Here is a 20,896-nt window from a genome sequence, read left to right on the forward strand (position 1 = left end):
ACTGGAGTGCCTTTGCTATCTACACTCCCATGGATGAGAGGCGAGGCCAAACAAATAGCCAAGGAGGCCAGAAGCCACTGGGACAGACCCCACGGCAGAGCTCTGGCCTCTCCAAGGTTCTTCTGACAGAGGTGGCTGCATTGCTCCTGGAGTGCACAGCTCTGGGCTCCCCACAAACCCTCATCTCACCACAGCAGTAACCAGGAGGGAGTTAGGAGCCTATTTCTTTGTATTGCCATTCTCCTACACGTCTCTGCCTGCATTGTTCATGCCTCTGTTTCTCTGACGGCTTTTCTCCCTCTTCTGCCTCTGTGCATTGCCTCATAACTTCTTCTGAACCTGGGGTGGACATTAGCCTGCTCTTCCACAGAGCCTGTCACCCCTTGTTAAGTCACAGTTCGCAGACAGTAAATAGGAGCCCTCATGAGCACAGATTCACCTTCCCTGAGGAGGCAGAGCCAAAGAGGACATCCCACACCCAACCCAGTCGTGGCTGCCTTAGCAGGTCCTCCTCTCCACACATCTCCCATGTCACTGGCATGCCTTTGCCATGAACACTGAGACATTCCTGATCCCTGCTCCCCTACAAGCCCTCACCCACAATCAAACCTGCAATCAGTGGTTGGGGGGAAAGACATGGAGAGAAACTGTGCTGAAAACGAACTGTGCCTCATGTAACACTGGTCCTCCTCCATCAACCATGGGTTACATCTCCATGACTTCATTTTCTCAGGCACAATTCTTCTTAGGACGTTACCAGAGGTCTGAAAAGATGCTTGCAGTGAAAGATGCATGTGAAAGAGAGGCATGGGCGTAACCCAGAGTAGAATTTTATAACTACATGAGTATTTTCTCTTTAATAGCCATGTGTCATTCATTCAGAGAATGTATCTCTGTCCGTACAGGACAATACAGTCCTGACCCAGGACTAAAAAGGGAGCAGGGGTAAGAGACAAAAGGTAAAGGCAGACCAGTACCTGTTTTTACATGTGGTTTGCCGTGGTACAAATCAGTAAAGGAGGAGGAAAGAAAGACTATGTTATGCCATCTTTGTTATGCTCCCCTGCTTAGGCTCCCAATGCCCGGGACTTTCTCCACACTGGGATGAGATAAAGGCATCCTTGAGCTCTCAGCCACTCTGGCTTTGCACACACTGAGGGAATACTCTGCTATCCAGTGGAATGAGCACTAGAGATATTCTGCATATATCTACACAGTGCACCAAATGTGGTGGTCTGACATCTCACAGAAGATGGTGGATGTTTGATGATCTTCCTGCAGGCTGTGCTGAGAATCCCCAAACCCTCCCAGATTATCATCAGGAGCTATTGGGCATTCTGGGGCAGGGTCACTCCCATGCCATGCCTTCTCGATGGAGGAATGTGTTATGTGCATTTTCCTGAAGCCCTTCCCATGAGTGTTCTGGAAGAAGACGGGTGCCCTGTGCCATCAGTTTGCCTGCTGACCATGATCTCCGTACCTGCTTCAGGGGTCCCTTGGTTTTCAGGAGAATGAAGATGGCGTAGAGAGGAACGCAGAGCATAGAGGACAGTGCCATCATCCAGCCCAACACATAGCCCCAGGGTGGGTACACGTAGACATTGTTGTATTTCAAGGGTGTGTACTTGATCAGAGAAAACAGGAAGATCGCCTGAGGAGGAAAGAACACAGACACGGCCAGAGCAAAGGGGGCAAAAGGAGACAGGCAGTCTGACCAAGTTGGAAGCCCAGTCTAGTTAATAACAACTGTGTTGTCTAGCAAGAACCATCGTGCGCCTTACTAGCTAGAGCAGAGCAGAGATTGGTGCATACTGACTGTGCTAGGAGCTATCTCAGAGCCAGGGCCAGGCTTCTCAGCATGTACAGCCTTCAGGTTTCCTTTGAGATCGAACTAAGCAAAGCTGGCAGTAACTCTGAGGGTCCAACAACTCTGAGGCAACAGCTGAGACATTGATAAGCCAGGATTTTGTGTTGGCACTTTCAGAAGCTCTCCAGAAGTACTACCTGGGCACATACTCTTGGGCCCTCTAACCACAAACCTCTCAGACAATTTGGGACAGATCAGGCACTAGCTTTGAAAACTCCTCAGGCATTCAGATCCTGCTGAAACCCATGGACAAAGGACCAGACATCTTCTATAAACAATAAAAGATCCCCTCTACATTTCCACTGAGGTCAAAGAAAACAACTGTCCACATCAGACAGAGGAGCAGAATTTGACTTAGCGATCATGTAAAAATCAGTGGAGCAAGACTGAACGTAAATCCAAAACAGGGAAGAACTTGCCTGATGCAGGGTGCATTTTCTTTAAATAGAGTTGTCACAAAAGTTTTCAAAGAGGCTTCATAAAATATAAATCAAATGGCTATAGAAAGATATTTCTGAGTCACAGGGGGGCACAAAAACACGGGTTGAAGCAAGCATTTCAGAAAAGGATAATTCTCACTGGTCTTCTATTCAGAAGTAATTTGACCAAACCTCTTCACACTTTGAGGATACATTTTCCTTTGCCATCACAGTGAATAAGAGAGTTTTCAACCTCAATTAATTTTCTGGGCAAAAGATAGGACTTTACAAAGGAAACAAATTGCAGCTTCAACTGTGGATCAACTTATGCTTCTCCATAGTAATTTGATAAAATTACAGCAGCACTTTGAAAACAAATCAACCTTTTCTACTATGAATCTAGAAATCCAGTGTTAATACTCCATACTGTTGTAATTGCAGGTACTTACCAGGCACATGCCTGGGGTCAACACTGTCCAGCTTATCTTAATCAGGGGCCATGGCCGGTAACCAATCATGTCCTCAATGTTGTCATAGAAGCGGTCCGCACCTTGGCCAGAAAAGAGACAGAGATGAGCAGGTGAAATTTGCTTTGTTTTACTTCACAGATACTTATCCCGAAGTTCATTATCCTTAATGTTTCTTCTCTTTAAAAAGTGGCCATCCTAATAATTCAACATCAGGAAATTGGCTTTTCTGGCATTTAAAATGCCCATTTTTAATGCTTGATGGAGATGGCGGTGTTTGACTTTTCAAAACCATCCATAACTTTTCAAAAAGCTTGATATAAAAGAACACACAGCAGCAGCTGTAAGAAGGATGATGCAGCTGTTGCACCACTAGCTGCTGGAACTAATGCCTGGCATAAGTAAGCAGGTATGTCTTGGGCACAGCTCAGTAAGGGAAAGCTCTCACAGGCTGAGCATGTGGAAATGCATGAGTGCAAAATTTTGAAAGGAAGGAAGAAAGTAGAGGACAACAAATAAATTCTTGTCCTGTAACAAGATTGGCCCACAAGGGAATTTCAGGTCAAGAATCCCCACTGGACTGGACATTTTTCTTGTCATCAAAAGTATGCTTTCCAAAGACCGCTTCACTTTTTGCCTATCACAAGAAAATCTGGCAATCCAAACACTGCTGGTAACCAAATCTTCTGTCTGCAAGCATTGCTGCTGTCTTGCCCAAATTAGAGTTGTCTGCTGAGAGTCTGATCTCTTTCTCTTCCCATTAGCCTCACTCACTACATTACATATGCTTCATCAACCTGAGTCACAGAATGCATCTGGATGCTAAATACCTCTGAAAATCAGCAAAAGTCCCGCTGACCAAACTCTATCTGTGCTAAGCTCTGACTGTTCCCAACCCAAAACACAAACAGGAAATGTGTGCAATGGTATACAGAGGAGATGATCTAATGCAAATGGACTTTAGCAGACCTTTCAGTAAGCTCTAGCATGTTATCTAGCAATAAAATAATAAGGTTGGCCAAAAAGAGATGTAAAATGAAGGATAAAAGAACCATCCATAAGGTGGCATACCCAGTTCACCCAAACTAGAGCTAACCAGAGGTACAAGACCAGACTGCCTTGGGTAAAATGAGGTAACAATATTAGACAAAAACCTGTCTAGAGAAAGAGTCACCAGTTAAGTACCTTCTAATATCAAATAATGTCATGTTCCTCCTAGTGGAGTTTTATCAGAGTACTTAACTGACAAAACACGCTTCTGCCTCTGTGAGGGTTTTCCTCTGGCATTGAACTCATGGTCATGTCAAATTTCCCACCTGGAAGTGTAATGAGATCCTTAATATCTGATAAAACTTTTAACATCTGATGACTGGGCCATAAACATATGCCTACCAGACTAGTCACATTTGCTAGTTTTGAGGGCTTAGTGGATTTTTTTTCCTTTCTTTGCATTTCAGAATTAAGTCCAAGTATTACCTTTGCTTTAAATGTGTGAATTCTATAAAGGCATTCTATCTTTGTCTTTCTTTTGTGTATTTTTTTCATTATTCTCTGAATCTAACGTAATAGTTTGGAAAGACAGACTTCTTTAACACCTCATGGTTTCCATCTTGAGTCTGTAAGTGAACAAGTAGGCCCCGGGAAAGTACAAGTTGTGGCAAATCAAGGGAAATACAGTCTTGTGAGAGAACCTGTACCAGAGAACAAAACCCTAGAACTATAAACTTAAACTATGCTGTAAATCCCATGAAGCCTCAGCAGTATTTCTGCAAATATGTTGGCGATAAAGAGGGTTGATATATAAAAAAAATCTTTTTGTCAAAAAGCCAAATGTTCCATGAACTAGAGAAAAAAAGACAGAGGAATATAAATGATACCACTGTTTCCAGAGAAAGACACTGTAATTTTAAATAGATGATGAATAAAATCATTCACAATGCCATGCTGTTGAAGTCAAACATCACAAATTTTTGATTTAGGATCTACTAGAAGAGACATAGCAGTTAAAGAAAAATACAAAGAGACTAAACAAAAAGGAGGACATAGCAGACATCCATCCTGCTCCAAAAAAAACCCAAACAAACTGAATCATATATTATTAGTTATAGTGTGCAGTAGCCTCCATCTGTCCTTATCCCTGCTTGCTGCAGTACAACCACCGTGTCCTGCTGTTCCATTGCCAGGGTTGTAGGCAGCAGATGATGTAGTAAAGCACAATGGGACCTGACGTGAATGGACTCAAAGAGTATATGAACAGGAGGTTTTCACATGTTCTACATTTCACAGGCAGATGAAAAAGTAATCAAGCTTAAGATGTCATCAGTTCAATCAGTCAACATTGGCCTTTTGAGCAAATTAGAAGCCAGAAGACTCATGTATTCCCTCTTCTTTTCCAGCACATTAGAAGGATTAGATAAAGCTACCGCAGGGAATGCCCTAAAGACTTCCCCCAAAAGATTTCTGTTGGAATAAAGATGTTTACCCTAGATGCTTGTTCTACAGTATCCCCAAATGCAAAAGTTGCTACATGAATGTTAATATGACCTCTCTTGTGCTTATTAAGCTTATACACTCTTAAAAATGTCACATCATTTCCTGGCAAATCATTAAATTTGGGAACAAAAACTCATGGGAATAAATTTTGCACTCACCCAGCTAAAGATATGCTTAATGTTCTTATGTCTTGTCCTTACAGAACCCGTCTCATTTTAGGCAGCTTACAACAACTACTGCTATTATCTAAGCTGAAAGGCACCATTTCTTCTTCTTTTTTTTTTTCTTCTTTTTTTTTTTCTCAAACATTATCCAGCAACAGGAAGTTTCACAGATCAAGTATACACTGGAGGAAATACTTCTCAATACAATCTGTTTGAACTGTTTTTTTGGAACGTAAAAGTCTCTGCCTTTCAAATCATTACTCCCAAGCTGCATTTATTTGCATTCATCTATATTGAATTTCATCCACAGGATTTCAATAGGTAATGACCTTGGCTCTTTGCCTTAGTGCTAAGCCTCTACCTGCTCCCTCACTGTATCAAATGTGCAGCATCAACACCTGTGCCAAACCTGTGCAAAATAGTGCCAGCAGAAGGATTACAGCATTGCAACAACCACTCACCCTTTGGGTACCAGCTGCACAGAGTGGGCCCCTTATGACCCATAAGCAAGGGTGTAAAATTACCTGTGGCAGCTGCATCAGATAGCATCATGCAAGTACTGCTTGTGTAAGCTGCACTAGGAGGATGCAGCTGAATATGGAGACCACAGATCCTAGGAGCCTCTTGGCGTGTGACTGTGAGAGAAAGATTTATAACATCTCAACAAGGATTCACCCTGGGGGTGACCCACCAGCACGCGCTGGCATTGTTTTTCTCTAGATTTCTATGCAGGTGTGATGGCTCCTGCCTCAGCCCTCCTGCAGTAGTGGGAAAACCAGCTTTCTCCTGGAGCAGCTTATCCTAATGTGCGTGCTGTGACTACCTGAAAAATATCCTCCCCGCAGCACATTTTGGTGGCGTCATGCTGCAGATCTTAGTGCTCAGAAAGTGTGCCTGCTTATGTGAGGGCTGGGTCTTCCCAAGCGGAGGGGCGAGAGGAGAGGGGAAAAGTAAAAAAAAAGCTTCCAGCACTTCACTCTGGCAAACGTGATCAGCAGGTTTTATGCCGCAGAAGGAGAGCAGTATGTGAGGAAATCCTCAGATCTTTGTAGCAGCAGCTGCCTGACAGGCAGAAGGAAGCTGCCAAGCAGTGGGTGGTTGCCGTATGTGCTGGGAGAGGGGAAACTCATAGCGCATATTTGTGTTTGTAAAAACACTGTAATTTTTCACAGTGTAAGCAAGAGGCTCAGTCCTGCCAATTCGGAGGCTGAAGAAATCCCATTAAGCGGCACCGGGGATGTTTTTTTCCACTAAAATGCCCCTCTTTAGCCTGCTGACTATGTTTCAGCCCAGCATCAGGCCAATGAATGCAAAGCAGAACGTCAAGAGGGCAAAGCCCCACCATGCAGAATGGGGCGAATGCATACAGAGTGCTGAGGTAATGACTCATTTCTCACTCCCACCTTTGCTCCATCCGCCTCCCATGCTGTTGAAGTGGCATTATCCCTCTTGTTGTTAATTCTTTGCCATTATTTATCTGTGCTGGTCAGTGGGGGAGAAATGAGGCCTGTGCAATCGTAACAAGGGCAGGGCTTGTTGTGCACATTAAACTGTAATCCATGTGGTGATGAAGAAGCCCTGTCACAGCAGGGAGGAGATCTCCATCTCCCTAGAAATCCTATGGGGCCTGAGCAGAAGGAGACTCTCGGTTTAAATATGGCCTGCATCTGGTATCACAAGCACTCAGGGAGCTTCTCTTTCAGGACCTCTCTTGGATGCATCTTTCTTGCAGAGATGCTTCTGTTGCATTCCCTGGAGGTCCCTGCCAAACACTGCATCTGCTCTCATTTCAGGAAGGTTGTCCAGGCTAGCAATTGGTTCCTGATGTACATGAAGTGTTTGGAGAACATGATACCTCCTTCATCAACAGCTGTGCTACAGCCATTGCATCCTCTATAAAATTCTAAGTGGCAAAGAGTGCATACAAGGATCCATTGCTCACTGTCTCTTCTAATGCAAGACATAGGCAACATGAAATTAAACTAGCAGGGAGAAGGTTCAAAATAAGAAAGAGTGACTATTCACATTGCTTATAAAAAAGAGCTGTGAAACTTGCTGCAGGATTCTGTGGATGGTAAATGTTTATCTGAGTCAGCCTGACAAATGCACAGGAGAGAAATAAATACCAAGATCTTTCTTATGACTCTGGAAATCCCTGGGCCACAAGTTGCTAGCAGCTGGAAGAATATCATTGCCGCTTCCTCTACTCTTGCAGTCTTCCCTGGGCAGCCATTGCTGACCATTGAAAGAGACCTAACATGGAATTCTTGTTTGCAGTCTTTTTTTAGGTTATGATGGATAAACTGCCCAGCAGAAGTCAGCAGAGGCTGAACTGTGTAGATTGACAGACTGATCTAAGTGGGCAACTGCTAGAGCTTTATACAGTCCTTACAGACAGAGTGCTCCTGTGTCTTCGTGAGGCCAAGGAGAGGGTAGCTACTTTTCATCATTCAGGATGAAACCTGGGACCTAATAATCTCAATACATGTTTCAGCAAAATGAACTGCATTCTGTTTGCTCAAACACTGCTAGGCACGCCAGAGATCTCCCATAGGATATCACGGGATATTCTTCTTACTACACTCTCTAGTAAGCATTTGGTTTTCTTCTGATGGTTCACGGAGGTCAGTTTGAAACCTGCTTCTGAGCAGGTCTGTAGTTTAGTTACAGTCTTTGCCTAGAGCCAAATCAGCTCCACCTGTTTCTCTTAGGACTGCTCTCACAGCCTGTGCTATGGGAAGTAACACATAGCAGAGCCTGCATGCCAGCTTTTCGTGTTGAATGAACTGACAGGGCTAAAATGAGCAAGCAATATAAGGAGACTGTAAGAGATAAAGAGACTGAAAAGCAACAGTCATTTCTCCATAGCTTATTTTCTAAATCAAATGTAAGGCAATAGGGGGAAGCTTCAGAGTAGGAAAAAATCATTCCTACTCTAAATGTAGAACGGTGAAGAAACATCATGAGCAAACACATTGGAAGGCAAACAAGAAGAAAGGTAATTACATGTCCCCTCAGGGAGAGGATGAGTCTTTTTCATCCACCTCCTCCATCCCCCAAAATGCTTCCCTTGAAAAGGAGCAACACAAGCTTTTTGTCCCACTTACCATACACCCATCCAACACAGATGGCTTCAAAAATGGCCAGAAAGAGCAGGCAGGTACCACTAGCAGCATAATAATCAAAGAGCTGGAAGATGTACATTCCCCCCTGTAGGAGAGTTAGAAAAGAGAGAGGCATGGCAGGACTATTCCACGGGAGAAAATACTCAGACAAGCAGGGGCATAGCAACAGAAAGACTACACCAAAAGCAGACGGGAGAAGGAGAACAGCTTTCTCTTGGAACTGACCACACTAGGAGCTCTCCTGTCCCAAAAGAATAGTCAGACCACGTGCCAGGAAAGCACTGCTGATATTGGCTGCTTTCTATGTCAATAGGAGCAGTTTTTTTTTTTTTTTTTAATCACATAGTAAGTGTCTATAACCCTTTCAAAATGCTATGTGGCTGTTCCGATCTTTGCAGCCAAAAAAAAATGAGATGACAATCAGGATGTTCAGATACCTCATTTTGGTCTGCATTCATTTCTACATGCAAGGGGTCCAAGTTCTGTAGTTGCAGAGACATGTGGCTCTCTTGCTGTCTTCACCTTTGGTTTGACCCCTGCTTAATTGCAATCAGTCACTGGTACAGCTCATTTGATTCCCATTTCTTATTTTCATGTGTTTTCTCTAAGGGAAATCCTTTCAGACATACATTAAGCAGATGCTTCCCAGTGGTGCTCAAGGACTCCAAACACTAACAGAATAACAGAGCACTTACCCCTTCATCCCACCACATACTGATGTGATGTCCTACAGCGATGGGAATATATGCCTCTATGTGAAGCAGCATAAAAAAGCCATGGAAACCTTTAATTTAGCTTCACACAGTCAAAGCTCTCTTCATCTCATTGGGAACTGAAACAAATTCTTAATCAGGATCTTGTGGAAGTATCATTCAGAAGTGGCTAAGAGGTTTAGCAGGATTTAACTGTCACTACTCAGTGCATGGAGTCAGTGCAGGGTGGCACTAGGACCCCAGCCAAGGTGTGTGGTACACGCATGGTACACGCAGCACAACATCATGTAGACAGAGGTATTTGGCCACCACTGGGCAAACTCCATGTGCACAGCAACATGCTGATGCACCTTGGTTACTTCTGCTCCTGGGAGCTCATGCTTCACCCAGCTAGCTTCCCTCCACTTCTTCGTGTGAACGTGTCTGGAGACCTCCTTCTACTAACTCAGGCAAGGTTTAGATGCATTCAGCCTGGACTCTCGTGGAGAGTGGCCAGTAAACTAGCAAATACATTAGAAATCAAGGAAAATTAAGAGCATCAAAGAGGCTTGCTTTCTCTTCCAGGTCACTCTTCCAGGGTTTCTAGTGCTCACATGAACCACAGCTATTCATTCCTTACCTCAGTGACCAGTAACAAGCCCAGAAAGTAGCATATAACTGCAACGGCCAGGATCAGCAGCTCTCGACGCCCCTTCTTCCGAAATATTTCCGGAAACTTGTCAATAATAGCTGTCACCATGCTTTCCACACAGACAAACTGCAGAAGAAATCATGTCAGAAAAGGCAGTGAAAACTCCCCAAATATCTATTCTCTCAATGACATTTTTTATTTCTGCCAACCAACCCCCTTTTTTCACAATGTGGCCTGTTTTACAAGCAAGAAACAAGCCTGAGAAAGGAGACACCATCATAAGAGGAGGGACACAGCTGTATGTGCTCTGCCCATGCTGTTTTCTCCTTTCTTCTGTCAATTTCATTTCCATCAAAGGGCTGCTGCAATTATGGGAGGCCCAAATGAACCTAGGTATCAATAAGGTCACTTTGGAGCTGCAAGCTGAAAGGGTGAAAATATAGCCACTTCTGGAGGGGAGGAGCTGTCAAATACATGAGGAATTGTCTCAAACTCAATGATGTTGCACGCTATTGCACAGCAGGATCACACAGGGCATATGGAGACAAGTGATGAACTGCACCCATTGCGGATCTGAGAAGGCACAAGAAACTGCTATTGCATAGAGGAGATCCCCTGCTGCCAGGAAATTAAATAGAAGTAGGTAACTGGGGGCACCACTTAGCCCTGAAATAAAGCATTTGGGCTCCACAGTACAAGAGGGATGTGGAGCTGCTGGAGAGAGTCCAGCGCAGGGCTACAAGGATGATCAGGGGCCTGGAACATCTGCCCTATGAGGAGAGGCTGAGGGAGCTGGGCCTGTTCAGCCTGGAGAAGAGAAGGCTGAGAGGGGATCTAATCAGTGTATATAAATACCTCAAGGGAGGGAGTGCAGAGGACGGTCATGGTCTCTTTTCAGTGGTGGCCACTGATAGGACTAGAGGAAATGGCCGGAAACTGAAACATCAAAAATTCCATAGGAACTTAAGGAAAAATTTCTTAACAGTGAGGGTGACAGAGCACTGGCACAGGCTGCCCAGAGAGGTTGTGGAGTCTCCTTCTCTGGAGATCTTCAAAACCCGCTTGGATGCGGTCCTGCGCCACGTGCTCTAGGTGTCCCTGCGTATGCAGGGGGGTTGGACTAGATGATCTCTAGAGGTCCCTTCCAACCCTAAGCATTCTATGATTCTATGATTCTATGTTCAAAGAAAAAAGAGGCACCCCGAAGCTAGAAAGGGAGCGGTGTTTTCTGTACCTGGCTGTCCAGTCCCAAGAAGATCAACATGAGAAAGAAGAGGCAGGACCAGAGCTGAGACACAGGCATCATTGTTACTGCCGTTGGATATGCTATGAAAGCCAGGCCAGGACCTGCCAACAGATTGCTATATGATCAAGAGTGTTCCGTGCATCACCGCCTGCCACCAACACCCAGCAACTCAGAGAGTGATTTAATGTCCTGCTTTAAAAATCATCTTGTCGTGGTCCTGTGCTCTAAAATATGGTCAGGTCCTAAAAGCATTATGCAGGAGAGTTCGTGACAGCTGGGAAGGTGGGAATGACTGGCTGAAAGCCATGTCTGGGAGCACAGATCCCTGCAATCCTGGATGCAGGCACCCACAGCAATAGAGGATGTAGACAACATCATGGACTTCACTGAATAGACTAGTTCATAAAAAGTTTCCTCTACTTCAAGCTTTTTCTTGTGCTTTGGCCCTGAAGTCTCCTGGGGAAAAGAAAAAAGAAAAAAAACCTACCTGATTCAGCCACTTCTGCAATGGGTACACCCTGCTTTTGAGCCATGAAGCCCAGCACAGAGAAAATGGCAAAACCAGCAACAAAGCTAGTGGTACTGTTCAGGATACACAGCATCATGCAGTCCCTGGAAGGAGGTGAGATCAGAGGGAGAGCAGAATGAGCCCGCTTTTGGTCACTTCTGTACTCAGCTTCCTTAATCAGACAACATGAGTCAAGGAATATCAATACTACTCTTGAACTCTACTTCTAAAGTCAATAGCTCAAAGCAGAACAGAGCCAAAAATGAGTCCACTACTTTGTACTTCTGCATTCAAGAACGGGAGAACTATATGTGGCAAAAAAGGGGACAGAGAACACCACTGATGGCTTGTAGGCAGGATGCCACCATGATGTTCACAGGAACATGGCAACAAAAGAACTGATAGGATTCAAGGGAAATAGAGAAACAGCAGAGAAAAAGAGGGAAACAGCAAAACAGAAAATAAGAGTTTGCAAAAGTAAATATGGTCAAAAAAGAGGAGTATCTGAAAACACTAGCATGTTAACAAGGTCTATTAGGACAAGTACTAATGGGATAACCTAAAGTATCACCTGACAAGGGCTGTGTCTACACTGTCTTCATTAGCTGTGAGCTGTGCTCACGTGGAGGCTTGAGAGCGCTATGACGTTTGTCTTCAAGCAGTTGTGCTCTCATGCAAAAACAGGGCCTCAGTCGGAGCTGTCTGGGGTAGAAACCCCTCGTCTTGGGCTCCTGCCTGGCAGCCAAGAGGCCACGGCCAGCCCACAGCATATGCTGACATGGGCAGTGCACACACCTAGCACATTTGGGCTGGAGAATCCGTCCAGAGCTAAGCTGGTGGTCAGAGCTACCCAAAGTGTTAGATGAAGGCTTCAGCACACCAGCCACTTGGTGACAGATACATTTCAGGAAAGCCATGGAAAAGTATTAACTGCCTGACCAGCAGCCATGGCAGCACCTGTTTATGAATGAAGGAAAAGGAGGTGACTATTTTTTCTGAGGCACCATTAAATGCTTCTAGCCTTGTTGGAATAATACATGAAAGAATAATGAAGCCCCTGCTCTTTGGGACTCTAAAGAAGTTAGCAGTAATGGTCCTGATGACTTTCCTCACTGAGCTTCATGTCAGGCCATGGAAAAAGTAGATCTGTAACCTAACATTGAGGGGGAGAAAGAGTAAGACAGGCCAGACAGATTTGATCAACTTCTTGATATGATGAGCATATCGTTAAGGGTGTGTTACTCTGATTTTAGGATCACTTTCCCCCTCACGGTTGCCAGTGGTGCCTCCACAGTACTGCTCTCCCATTTCCAAGCTGACTCATACAGGAGAGCATTACTAATATCATTTTCTGGAGCTCCAGTGTTACCTTAGTGACCCTCCATTCCTATGCTGAGTCTTCTGCAACTTGGTAACTCTAAGCAGATCATTATAAAAAGCAGCGTGACTAAAGGCCTTCCCGGGAGGCAGTGCCTGCCTCAGGAGTGACTCTGTGCTGTTTGCCCATGAGCAAATTTCTGTGAAGGTGTGAAAAGTCCTGGCTTCTCTTACCTGTAGCAGTTGTTGGTGTATTTGTTGTAGCTGCCCAGAGCTGTCAGGCATCCCTGGCAAATGGCATAAGAGAAGAAGATCTGAGTGCCTGCATCCATCCAGACCTGGAACAGAAAAGGACAATGGCTTCCAGCCCAGGCAACCAAACAAACAAATGCCTGGGCCCTGTCCAGCAGCCACCCCTCCATCACAGCAGAACAAACTGCCTGAGATGGAGAGGCACAGCTCCTACAGAAAGTGAGATGCCTCTCTAGGAAAACCCAGGTAACTGGGTCCTCCAGAGGAAAGCTTCCGAGAGTGCTGAATTTGCATGTTCCACTCAGAGTGATGCAGGGGTGCTGGTCCATGCCTGACACCACTCCTCCACCCCTTGTCACTGCAGCCTGGGCAGAGGGAACATCCCTGATAACACGGCTCCAGCTGAAGTTGCCACTACAAGGGGGTCATATCTGTGGTCCCTCCATGGCACAGGGCTCAGCAAAAATGCTCAGGAGTCATCAAATGAGGGCCAGTGAGGTCTTTGCATGACAATTCCCTGCTCTGGTTTCACAATTAAAAAAGCTCAGTCAGATGGCTCACCTGTGCTCCATCCTCCTTTTCCCCATGGAAGAGTCTGTTCTTCACTCAGTATGTTGGGGGCTCTCATGCTCTTCCAAGGAAGGCCCTTCCCTGTCGGTCAGCAGGCAGGAAGGAGAACAACCCACCTTTTGTTTGTTTGCTTGTTTTCCTCTCACTCCCTTTTTGCTTTTTTTATTTTTTTATCCTGCAAGCAGCCCCCAGCTGCAGATATCCAGGCAGCTGCAATTTGGCAGCCCCTAGAAAATCCCAGCCAGGCACTGCTGCTTCGATTCCCACAGCTCCCTCACAGATATGTGCGTACCGGGAGCCCACCAAACACGGGCATGCATCCTGCCTCACACCAAAACCCCAAGTTCTGCCTAGACTCGGTAGCAGGCTCTCTGTCCTGCTACGCTTTGCAGCAGCCCGGAAAGTCCATGTCAGCTTTTCCCAGGCTTTAAAAGATAGGGAGGTTTTCAGTAATTTAGCTATGACCATGAATAAAGCACACTTGGCCTCAGTAAGTCCCCTGTTATTTATTTTGATATTAAAATGTCATTTATGTTCAGCTGGCTCCGAGTTTTCAGCACACCACAGATTTTGTATTGACAACGCATAATTGCATCTGAAAGCCATTTGGGGGAAGACAGTGTGTTTGGCAGCTGGTTTGGGAGCAGTTGGGGCTTTGGCCATCTGGGAAGATGGGGGAGGTAGGCTCAGACTGCAGGCAAAGCATGTTGCTGGCTGCCTCCTCGAGAAGATTCAGCGGCGCCGTGATTAGCAGCAGAGCTGTTTAAACGCTCTTCCTCAAGGAGGGGGTCAGCACCAGCACCCCCTGGGTGGATGAGGCAGCCTGCCCAGCACCGAGCTCATGTGAGGAAGGGAGAGAAAGGTGCCTGGAGCAGCCCCATGCTGCGCTCCCTGGGGGCCTGTGTACGTCCTGCCCAAATCCCTGCCAACCCCCCACCCCACATCAGGTTGCAGCAGGGGAGGTCCAGGTTAGATATTAGGAAAAAAAGCTACACGGAAAGAGAGATGAAGCACTGGAACAGGCTGCCCAGGGAAGTAGCGGAGTCACCATCCCTGGCAGTGTTCAGGAAACGTGTTGATGAGGTGCTTAGAGACACAGCTTAGCAGGCATGGTACTGATGGGTTTACAGTTGGACTTAATGATCTTAAAGGTCTTTTCCAGCCATATTGACTCTATGATCCTATCATCGCTCCCAAAAGAGCTGGCCTGAAAGAGCGGGAGACACAGGCAAGTAGGTGATGGGGCTGACGTACCCTCTGGCCAACTCCTGATCTGAAGAGGGGGAACCAGCACCCTGGGTGGGGATGCAAAGCTGATGCCTGGCTGCTAAAGTGAGGGGCTCTGCTCCCTAGTAGGGACCCACTGGAGCCAAACAAAGCTGTAATGGGGCCAGATAAAAATGAAAAGTGGTAGATTATTTTCTCCTCTCTTTTCCTTAATTATTTGCATTTAAGACGTAGCAAAACCATCTGTTCCATGTTGAATATTTCATATACTCTTCTGTTTTTGTTGAGCCCGTGAGTGGAAATGACCTAATATGCCCATATGCTGCAAAGACATCAGCGAAAAGGCTGCGCTGTGCAGGGAGACTAGACCCCCTCCCAGCTCTTTTTAAGAGGTCTCGCTGCTATGCTTATCCTTTCCAAGAAGACAGCTAGATCCTCAGCTCAAAGAGCCCCTCCATCCCTCACTCACCTGTGGGTCCGTGAGCCTGGTAATGTCTGGCTTCAGGTAGAAGAGGATGCCCTCAGCAGCACCTGGCAGTGTCACTCCCCGCACTAGCAGGATCACCAGCGTCACGTAAGGGAAGGTGGCAGTGAAGTAAACAACCTGCAGATGCAGGAGAAACGAGAGGCAGGAGACTCAGCAGGGAAGGGGAAGTGGACACATCACCCACAGGCACCCACCCCAGGCAAGGGTTCCTTGACTCTCCTGGTGACTGTGCTTGCTACAACCAGCATGGAAGTGGGGTGGGGAAAAAAATAACCAGGGGCACTTCTCACTGGTGATTTAGTTAATCTACTTTTTGCTCCTCACCCAGCTTGTGCCACTAGTTGTTCCGCTCTATTGCTTGTTTCCAGTCCAGCCACTTTCCTGATCTCAAGCTGTTCTCTTCATCTTTCTGGAGCTGCAAAAGGAGCCCAAACCTCTTCCTGTCGCTGAGTTTTAATGAGGAGTTATTAAAATGGTCCTGCTCTCAGCAAGAGTTTTCCAAATTAAATAGCAACTTTTGCTGCCCAATTTAAAACAGCTCTGAGGGGGCCTTGTTTCTAGAGGATGCTCATGCAGGCTTACATCTCTTCAGTGCCTCTGAAGCGCACAGATAAAAAATTGAGGGCACTAGGAATCTCAAGGCCTTTTAAAGAAAACACAGAACATTGTTTTTGTAAAAGCTTCTTTTCATTTTTTCTTGTGTGTAATGTAAATTAATATTAGAGTAGAATTAATCATTTCTAATCCATTGCCTAATTTAGCATTTTTCTCTTTGCAAAATATCCATGAGCAAGTTGTAACTTCCTTACATGTATTCATTATTAAAATTCATCAAGTAATATGAATGCTTGTTTATTCTATGGATTCATGGTGAGGAGCCTAAAATGAAGCTGTTGCTGCTTAGTGATAATTGGTTGAATAAGTCACAGTACGTGGCATTTTTGCTGTTCCCTGACTGAATGAAAATATGAGCACTTTTGGCACCAGTACTGAATTTTACCTTCAGAAATCACTTCTGGGGAACATTTATAGAGATCTACTAAATGCATAAGGAAAGGAAACATGGAAAGAGCACAAGAGTGGGCAAAATGAATAAAAGAAAAAGACTTTTAAAGAAAATGAGTCTTCACAGAGTAATTTTAAGTTATTTTCCCATGGCTGTTATTGTTTCTTTAAGTTCTGACTGCTTAAATTGCAGAAATATAAACACAAGGGTCAGGCAGGGCCCTCTTAGGCTAGCTGATTACTTTAGCCTTTCAGTCAAACACAACGCCTCTTTATTCTGCAGCTGTTAAACACAATTATTTGCCTATTCTGAATTTTTGCTACACTTCCCTGCTGCTTATCCTCAAATATAGTCAGTGAGGTAAAAGAAGAAAGGATCTCGATGTTTTAACAGTACCCCTGTAAATCGCAAAAAAAAAAAAAAAGAAAGATAAAAAAAATGCAGAGAAGACAACTACCCTGTCTGGCATGTCTCAGGACAGAAATGCCCATTTTGTATGGCTGCGCCATTTTCATAATGCCTAATTAATAAAAACTAAGTTCTTTATCCTAAAAGTTGTGATGGAAAAATCTTCTGTGGTCCTAGGAAAGCCATTCTCGCCACTACCTGTATTTATTGCTTCCCCTCACTTTCTGCCTGACTTCGCCTACCCAAATTGGCCTAGTCAGCCTGACTGAACTTCTTCAGCCATCTCCTATGCACAGCAAGCTCTCCACGCCTGGGGAGCACCGAGCAACAGGGACACTCACTGTAAAGAGGACAAGGAGCTGGAGGGAAGCTGGGACAGCTCAATTACCTTTCCTTGCAGGACAAACAGTTTTCAGACCCTTTCAACAGTCTGTGAAAGCAGAATGATACCTCCTGTGGAGATGGCACAGGAGCCATCTGAGTATTTCAGCCAACTCACAGGGAGCATCAGAGACCTCGATTGGAAAAACAGAACATCCCCTCTCCATATGTGTTGAATCTGGCTCTCCCTCTTTTTTCCCTCTAGTGTTTTCTGAATACATTGCTGGCACCATGGTGGCAGCTTCTCCCTCTCACTGAGACGTTATGTTCCCACCTGCTGTGTCCCAGCTCAAGACTCATCGCTGGCACTCCTGAATGAGAAGTGGTGGGTGACAGGTCAGCACAAGCCAGAGCCAGAACCAGAGCCACCATCAGAGACTGGAAAAGGGTGCTCAACAAGTCAAGGCCACAGGAACTCCCTAAGATGCACCCCAAGGCTTGACACATTCATTCCATTCAGAAAGATAGCCAGTTCACCTGATTTATGGGATCTGCCACAACCAGGGAGCGCTGGCTCCAATCTCATTTAAAAAAGTACAAAGTAAACTGCTGAGCCCAAGACCACATAGCCAGACCTTTCCCAGCCCCAGACACAAATAATAGTGCAGGAAAAGGAGGCAAGAAGGGTACATGCCCAAGGTGGCTACAGGCAGCAGCTTGTCTATCATGCTCAAGAGTTTAATTATTGGCAGGGATTGAAATTGGGAAGGAAATGCAAGAAGGCTATAAGAAGACTTAGGGACTAGGAGAATGGTCTCTGCTCCTACTTTGCCTGTGGACTTGACCCCTTTCCAGATGCAGAAGTAGCAGATGATCCATGCGAGCAGGAGACACAGAGCCAGTTCCCAGCGCACAGTGCCCAGTTTGTGAATACCATCCGTGAGCCTCAGCACTCGCTTCCTGACAGCATCCAGGGACAGGGAGAAAAACATTAGACTGCGTTTGTCCACACACACCTGTCCCACATTATCCCACCCAAAGACCTAACAGACTATCCGTAATACAACTGCCCAGAACTCCCAGACACATAAATTATCCTAGCCCTTTCTATAAACTCCCCCCTCTGCTACTCTTGCTGCTCTACCATGCGCTGTAGTCAGCCTAAGCCTCCCTGCTCTCTAAAGCTCATGGTACTCTGCCCTTCAGACTTGTGTTGCACAAAATCATCACCAGCCCTGCAGTGCTCTCCCGCCCTGGAAGCTGCCCAGTAAACCCTGCTCAGTCCGAAGCAGGCCACCAAGGTCATCCTCACCTCTCTAACTCTGGTCTCCCATACACTGTGGACATCCTATAAATAGGAATAAACAACTTTTTTTTTTTTTTTTATCTCATGCCTTTCCTTCAGCCCCATTCACTGGATCTTCACCAATACCCAAAGCAAGTAACATGATTGCTGAGCACTGCAACTCACACAGTTCCAGTAACCCAGTCCTGCACACACCATTCCTATGCACTCCTTCCTCAAAACTAAAGCCCTCTGGGACCCCTTTCCCTTGCAATCTGTGCAGAATCCCCACACAACCATTTCAGAGGGACCACAGCCCTCGCTCTACATTTTGTGCAGAGAACAGGGCTACAGAGGGGATCTGTCACGATGCAGACTCATTCTGCACAAATGGGTGCATCTCCTCATCTTCTGTGCCCTGCAGTGGCTAAAAGCACAAAGGAGACTCATCCCTGCCAAAGGCATTTTCAAGAGGCATAGATGAAAAAATACTGTTGGTGGGGTTTTATATTACCCCAGCACCACAGCCAAGCCTTCCTGAACCACCTCAATGACACGGCCCAGTTGTTTCAGTGGTGCTCCCCAGGCGTGAGCCTGGGCAACATGACTGGCTAGAAGGGCTGTTTATCTTTTACTCCAAGCACGATATGGTCAGAACAAGGGAAATCACAGTTCTGTAGCTCTCTGTTTCACTGTAGAGGACCCTTGACAGTCTGTCCTGGTCTTCATACACTTGAGTGCCAACAGCAGCCTGCAATACATACCTCCTGCCTCCAGCAAGCCCTCATTTCCTTATGGTGCATCTCTCTGTTATCCAAGCACCTGAATGGATACTGCCATGCCAGAAAGGGAACATGCCTGTGCACATGTGTGCAGGAGCACCCAGGTGTAGGCATGGTGCAAGGAGCCTTTTGGGTGTATCTAGTACTCTTGCCCCTCAGCTGTGTTGCACAGACCTCCAGGCTGTTTGCTGATCTCCTGGTCAGTTCAGTGCATGGTGCTCCTCCTGCTGATACTTTGCACCTCATCTGACCTTACAGAAGTCTCCTGGGATATTCCTACAGCTGTGGCCTTTGATTGAATGAAGAATGTGAACAGAGAGAAAGCGATCACATACTCCCAAAACTCAACCACAGGGGAGGTGGCATTTGCAGGTATGGTCCTGTTGTCCAAGCTGGAGCTATTCAAGAAGTCCACACAGAGATCTACCAAAAGAAAAGGAAACTGATGAGCCAGAGAAATTCTCTAAGGTCCCTCTATGAGGGATATTCCTTCCCCTCTGTACCCTAAATCTCCCTGTAGCTGCAAAGAGATCCTTTACATTGTGCATTAGAGCTTCCCACTAAACTATTGCATCTCATTATACATCTCATTAAACTCTTGCTTTCCCCACTCCCAAATGAATCCCTCCTCAGGAGCAGGCAGAGGGCTTGTGGAAGGAGGAAGGAAAATGGGAAGGAGAGATTGGGAAAGTGATTTCCTGCCAAATGGAAAACAGATGGCTGCAAAATGTAGATTACTATGGGGTAGCCAGTATGAATAGCCAGGACACAAAATCCCATTTTCAGCAAAACACACCATTCCCTGTCTACACACACATTCATGTATGTGCTTGCAGATACCACAGTTGTCTTTATGTTCTGCTTCCCCTTACCCAAACTTGTCACATAGTGTGAAATTCCTAAAAATGGAGGAGATTCCCTGCATGCAAGAAATTCACATCAGTGTTCATCTGGAAAGCAAAAGATTGTCCACAGGAAAACAGAGGAAGCCTAGCTATGGGTGGAATACTTCTGCATGGTGAGAGAATATCTGTGGCTTTCCTTGCAAGCAAGAGGAGCCTTCAGCTCCCCTTTCCATGCTGGGGAGCTGAAAGAATCAGATCTGCTGTTTAAAGACGGCTACGTCTGCTGGGATTAAGGAGCAAGGAAAGTGGCGAGTGGGCAAAATTAGCACATGATGGAATTGAACTACCTGACAAGAGGAAAAGGGAAAAAAACAAACTACTGCCAAAACCTTTTCCAGACTGACTTCTATTGAAAGCAAAACCTGTTCCAATACAGTAAAATGGGCTTGTCAGGCAATCTAATCGATGAAGTTTCTCTCTCATCAACTCCACCTTCCCAGACACTGCCTAAGTGCCCTAAATAAAACCAAAGTCGGGCCTTCGCTGTTTGGTACAGTTAGGAGAACAGTGGATGGAGGAGATGAGTCTTCTGGCCAAGATATAAATATGAAGGCTTGAACAGATGTCATTAGAGGGCGGAAAGGATGCACAGGAATTAGAGTCTTGCGCTATTTTTTATGCTGTGGGAGATCTGTATTGGTAAAATGCTCCTGTGTAGGCCTGGTCTACAGGCCTGGTCTTTTGGTTTACCCGAAAGCAGAGT

At 45.7% G+C, this 20,896-nt stretch overlaps 1 protein-coding gene across 1 annotated transcript in view; it reads right to left on the reverse strand.

Moving 5' to 3' along the window:
• LOC104564533 (sodium- and chloride-dependent betaine transporter) overlaps positions 1-20,896 on the reverse strand; it is a 40,160-nt gene that overhangs the window by 4,636 nt on the left and 14,628 nt on the right. The window contains exons 5-14 of the mRNA XM_088521560.1: positions 19,624-19,711; positions 18,049-18,181; positions 15,469-15,603; positions 13,185-13,288; positions 11,613-11,737; positions 11,114-11,226; positions 9,868-10,005; positions 8,518-8,620; positions 2,736-2,836; positions 1,481-1,651 (exon numbers count right to left, since the gene is read on the reverse strand). Coding sequence (XP_088377686.1) covers positions 1,481-1,651; positions 2,736-2,836; positions 8,518-8,620; positions 9,868-10,005; positions 11,114-11,226; positions 11,613-11,737; positions 13,185-13,288; positions 15,469-15,603; positions 18,049-18,181; positions 19,624-19,711 — 1,211 coding nt within the window. The remainder of the gene's footprint in view (positions 1-1,480; positions 1,652-2,735; positions 2,837-8,517; positions 8,621-9,867; positions 10,006-11,113; positions 11,227-11,612; positions 11,738-13,184; positions 13,289-15,468; positions 15,604-18,048; positions 18,182-19,623; positions 19,712-20,896) is intronic.

Source organism: Tinamus guttatus, unplaced genomic scaffold (genome assembly GCF_059628265.1).
Source record: "Tinamus guttatus ecotype Peru unplaced genomic scaffold, ASM5962826v1 Tinamus_guttatus_pri_ptg000125l, whole genome shotgun sequence".
Lineage (NCBI taxonomy): Eukaryota > Metazoa > Chordata > Aves > Tinamiformes > Tinamidae > Tinamus > Tinamus guttatus.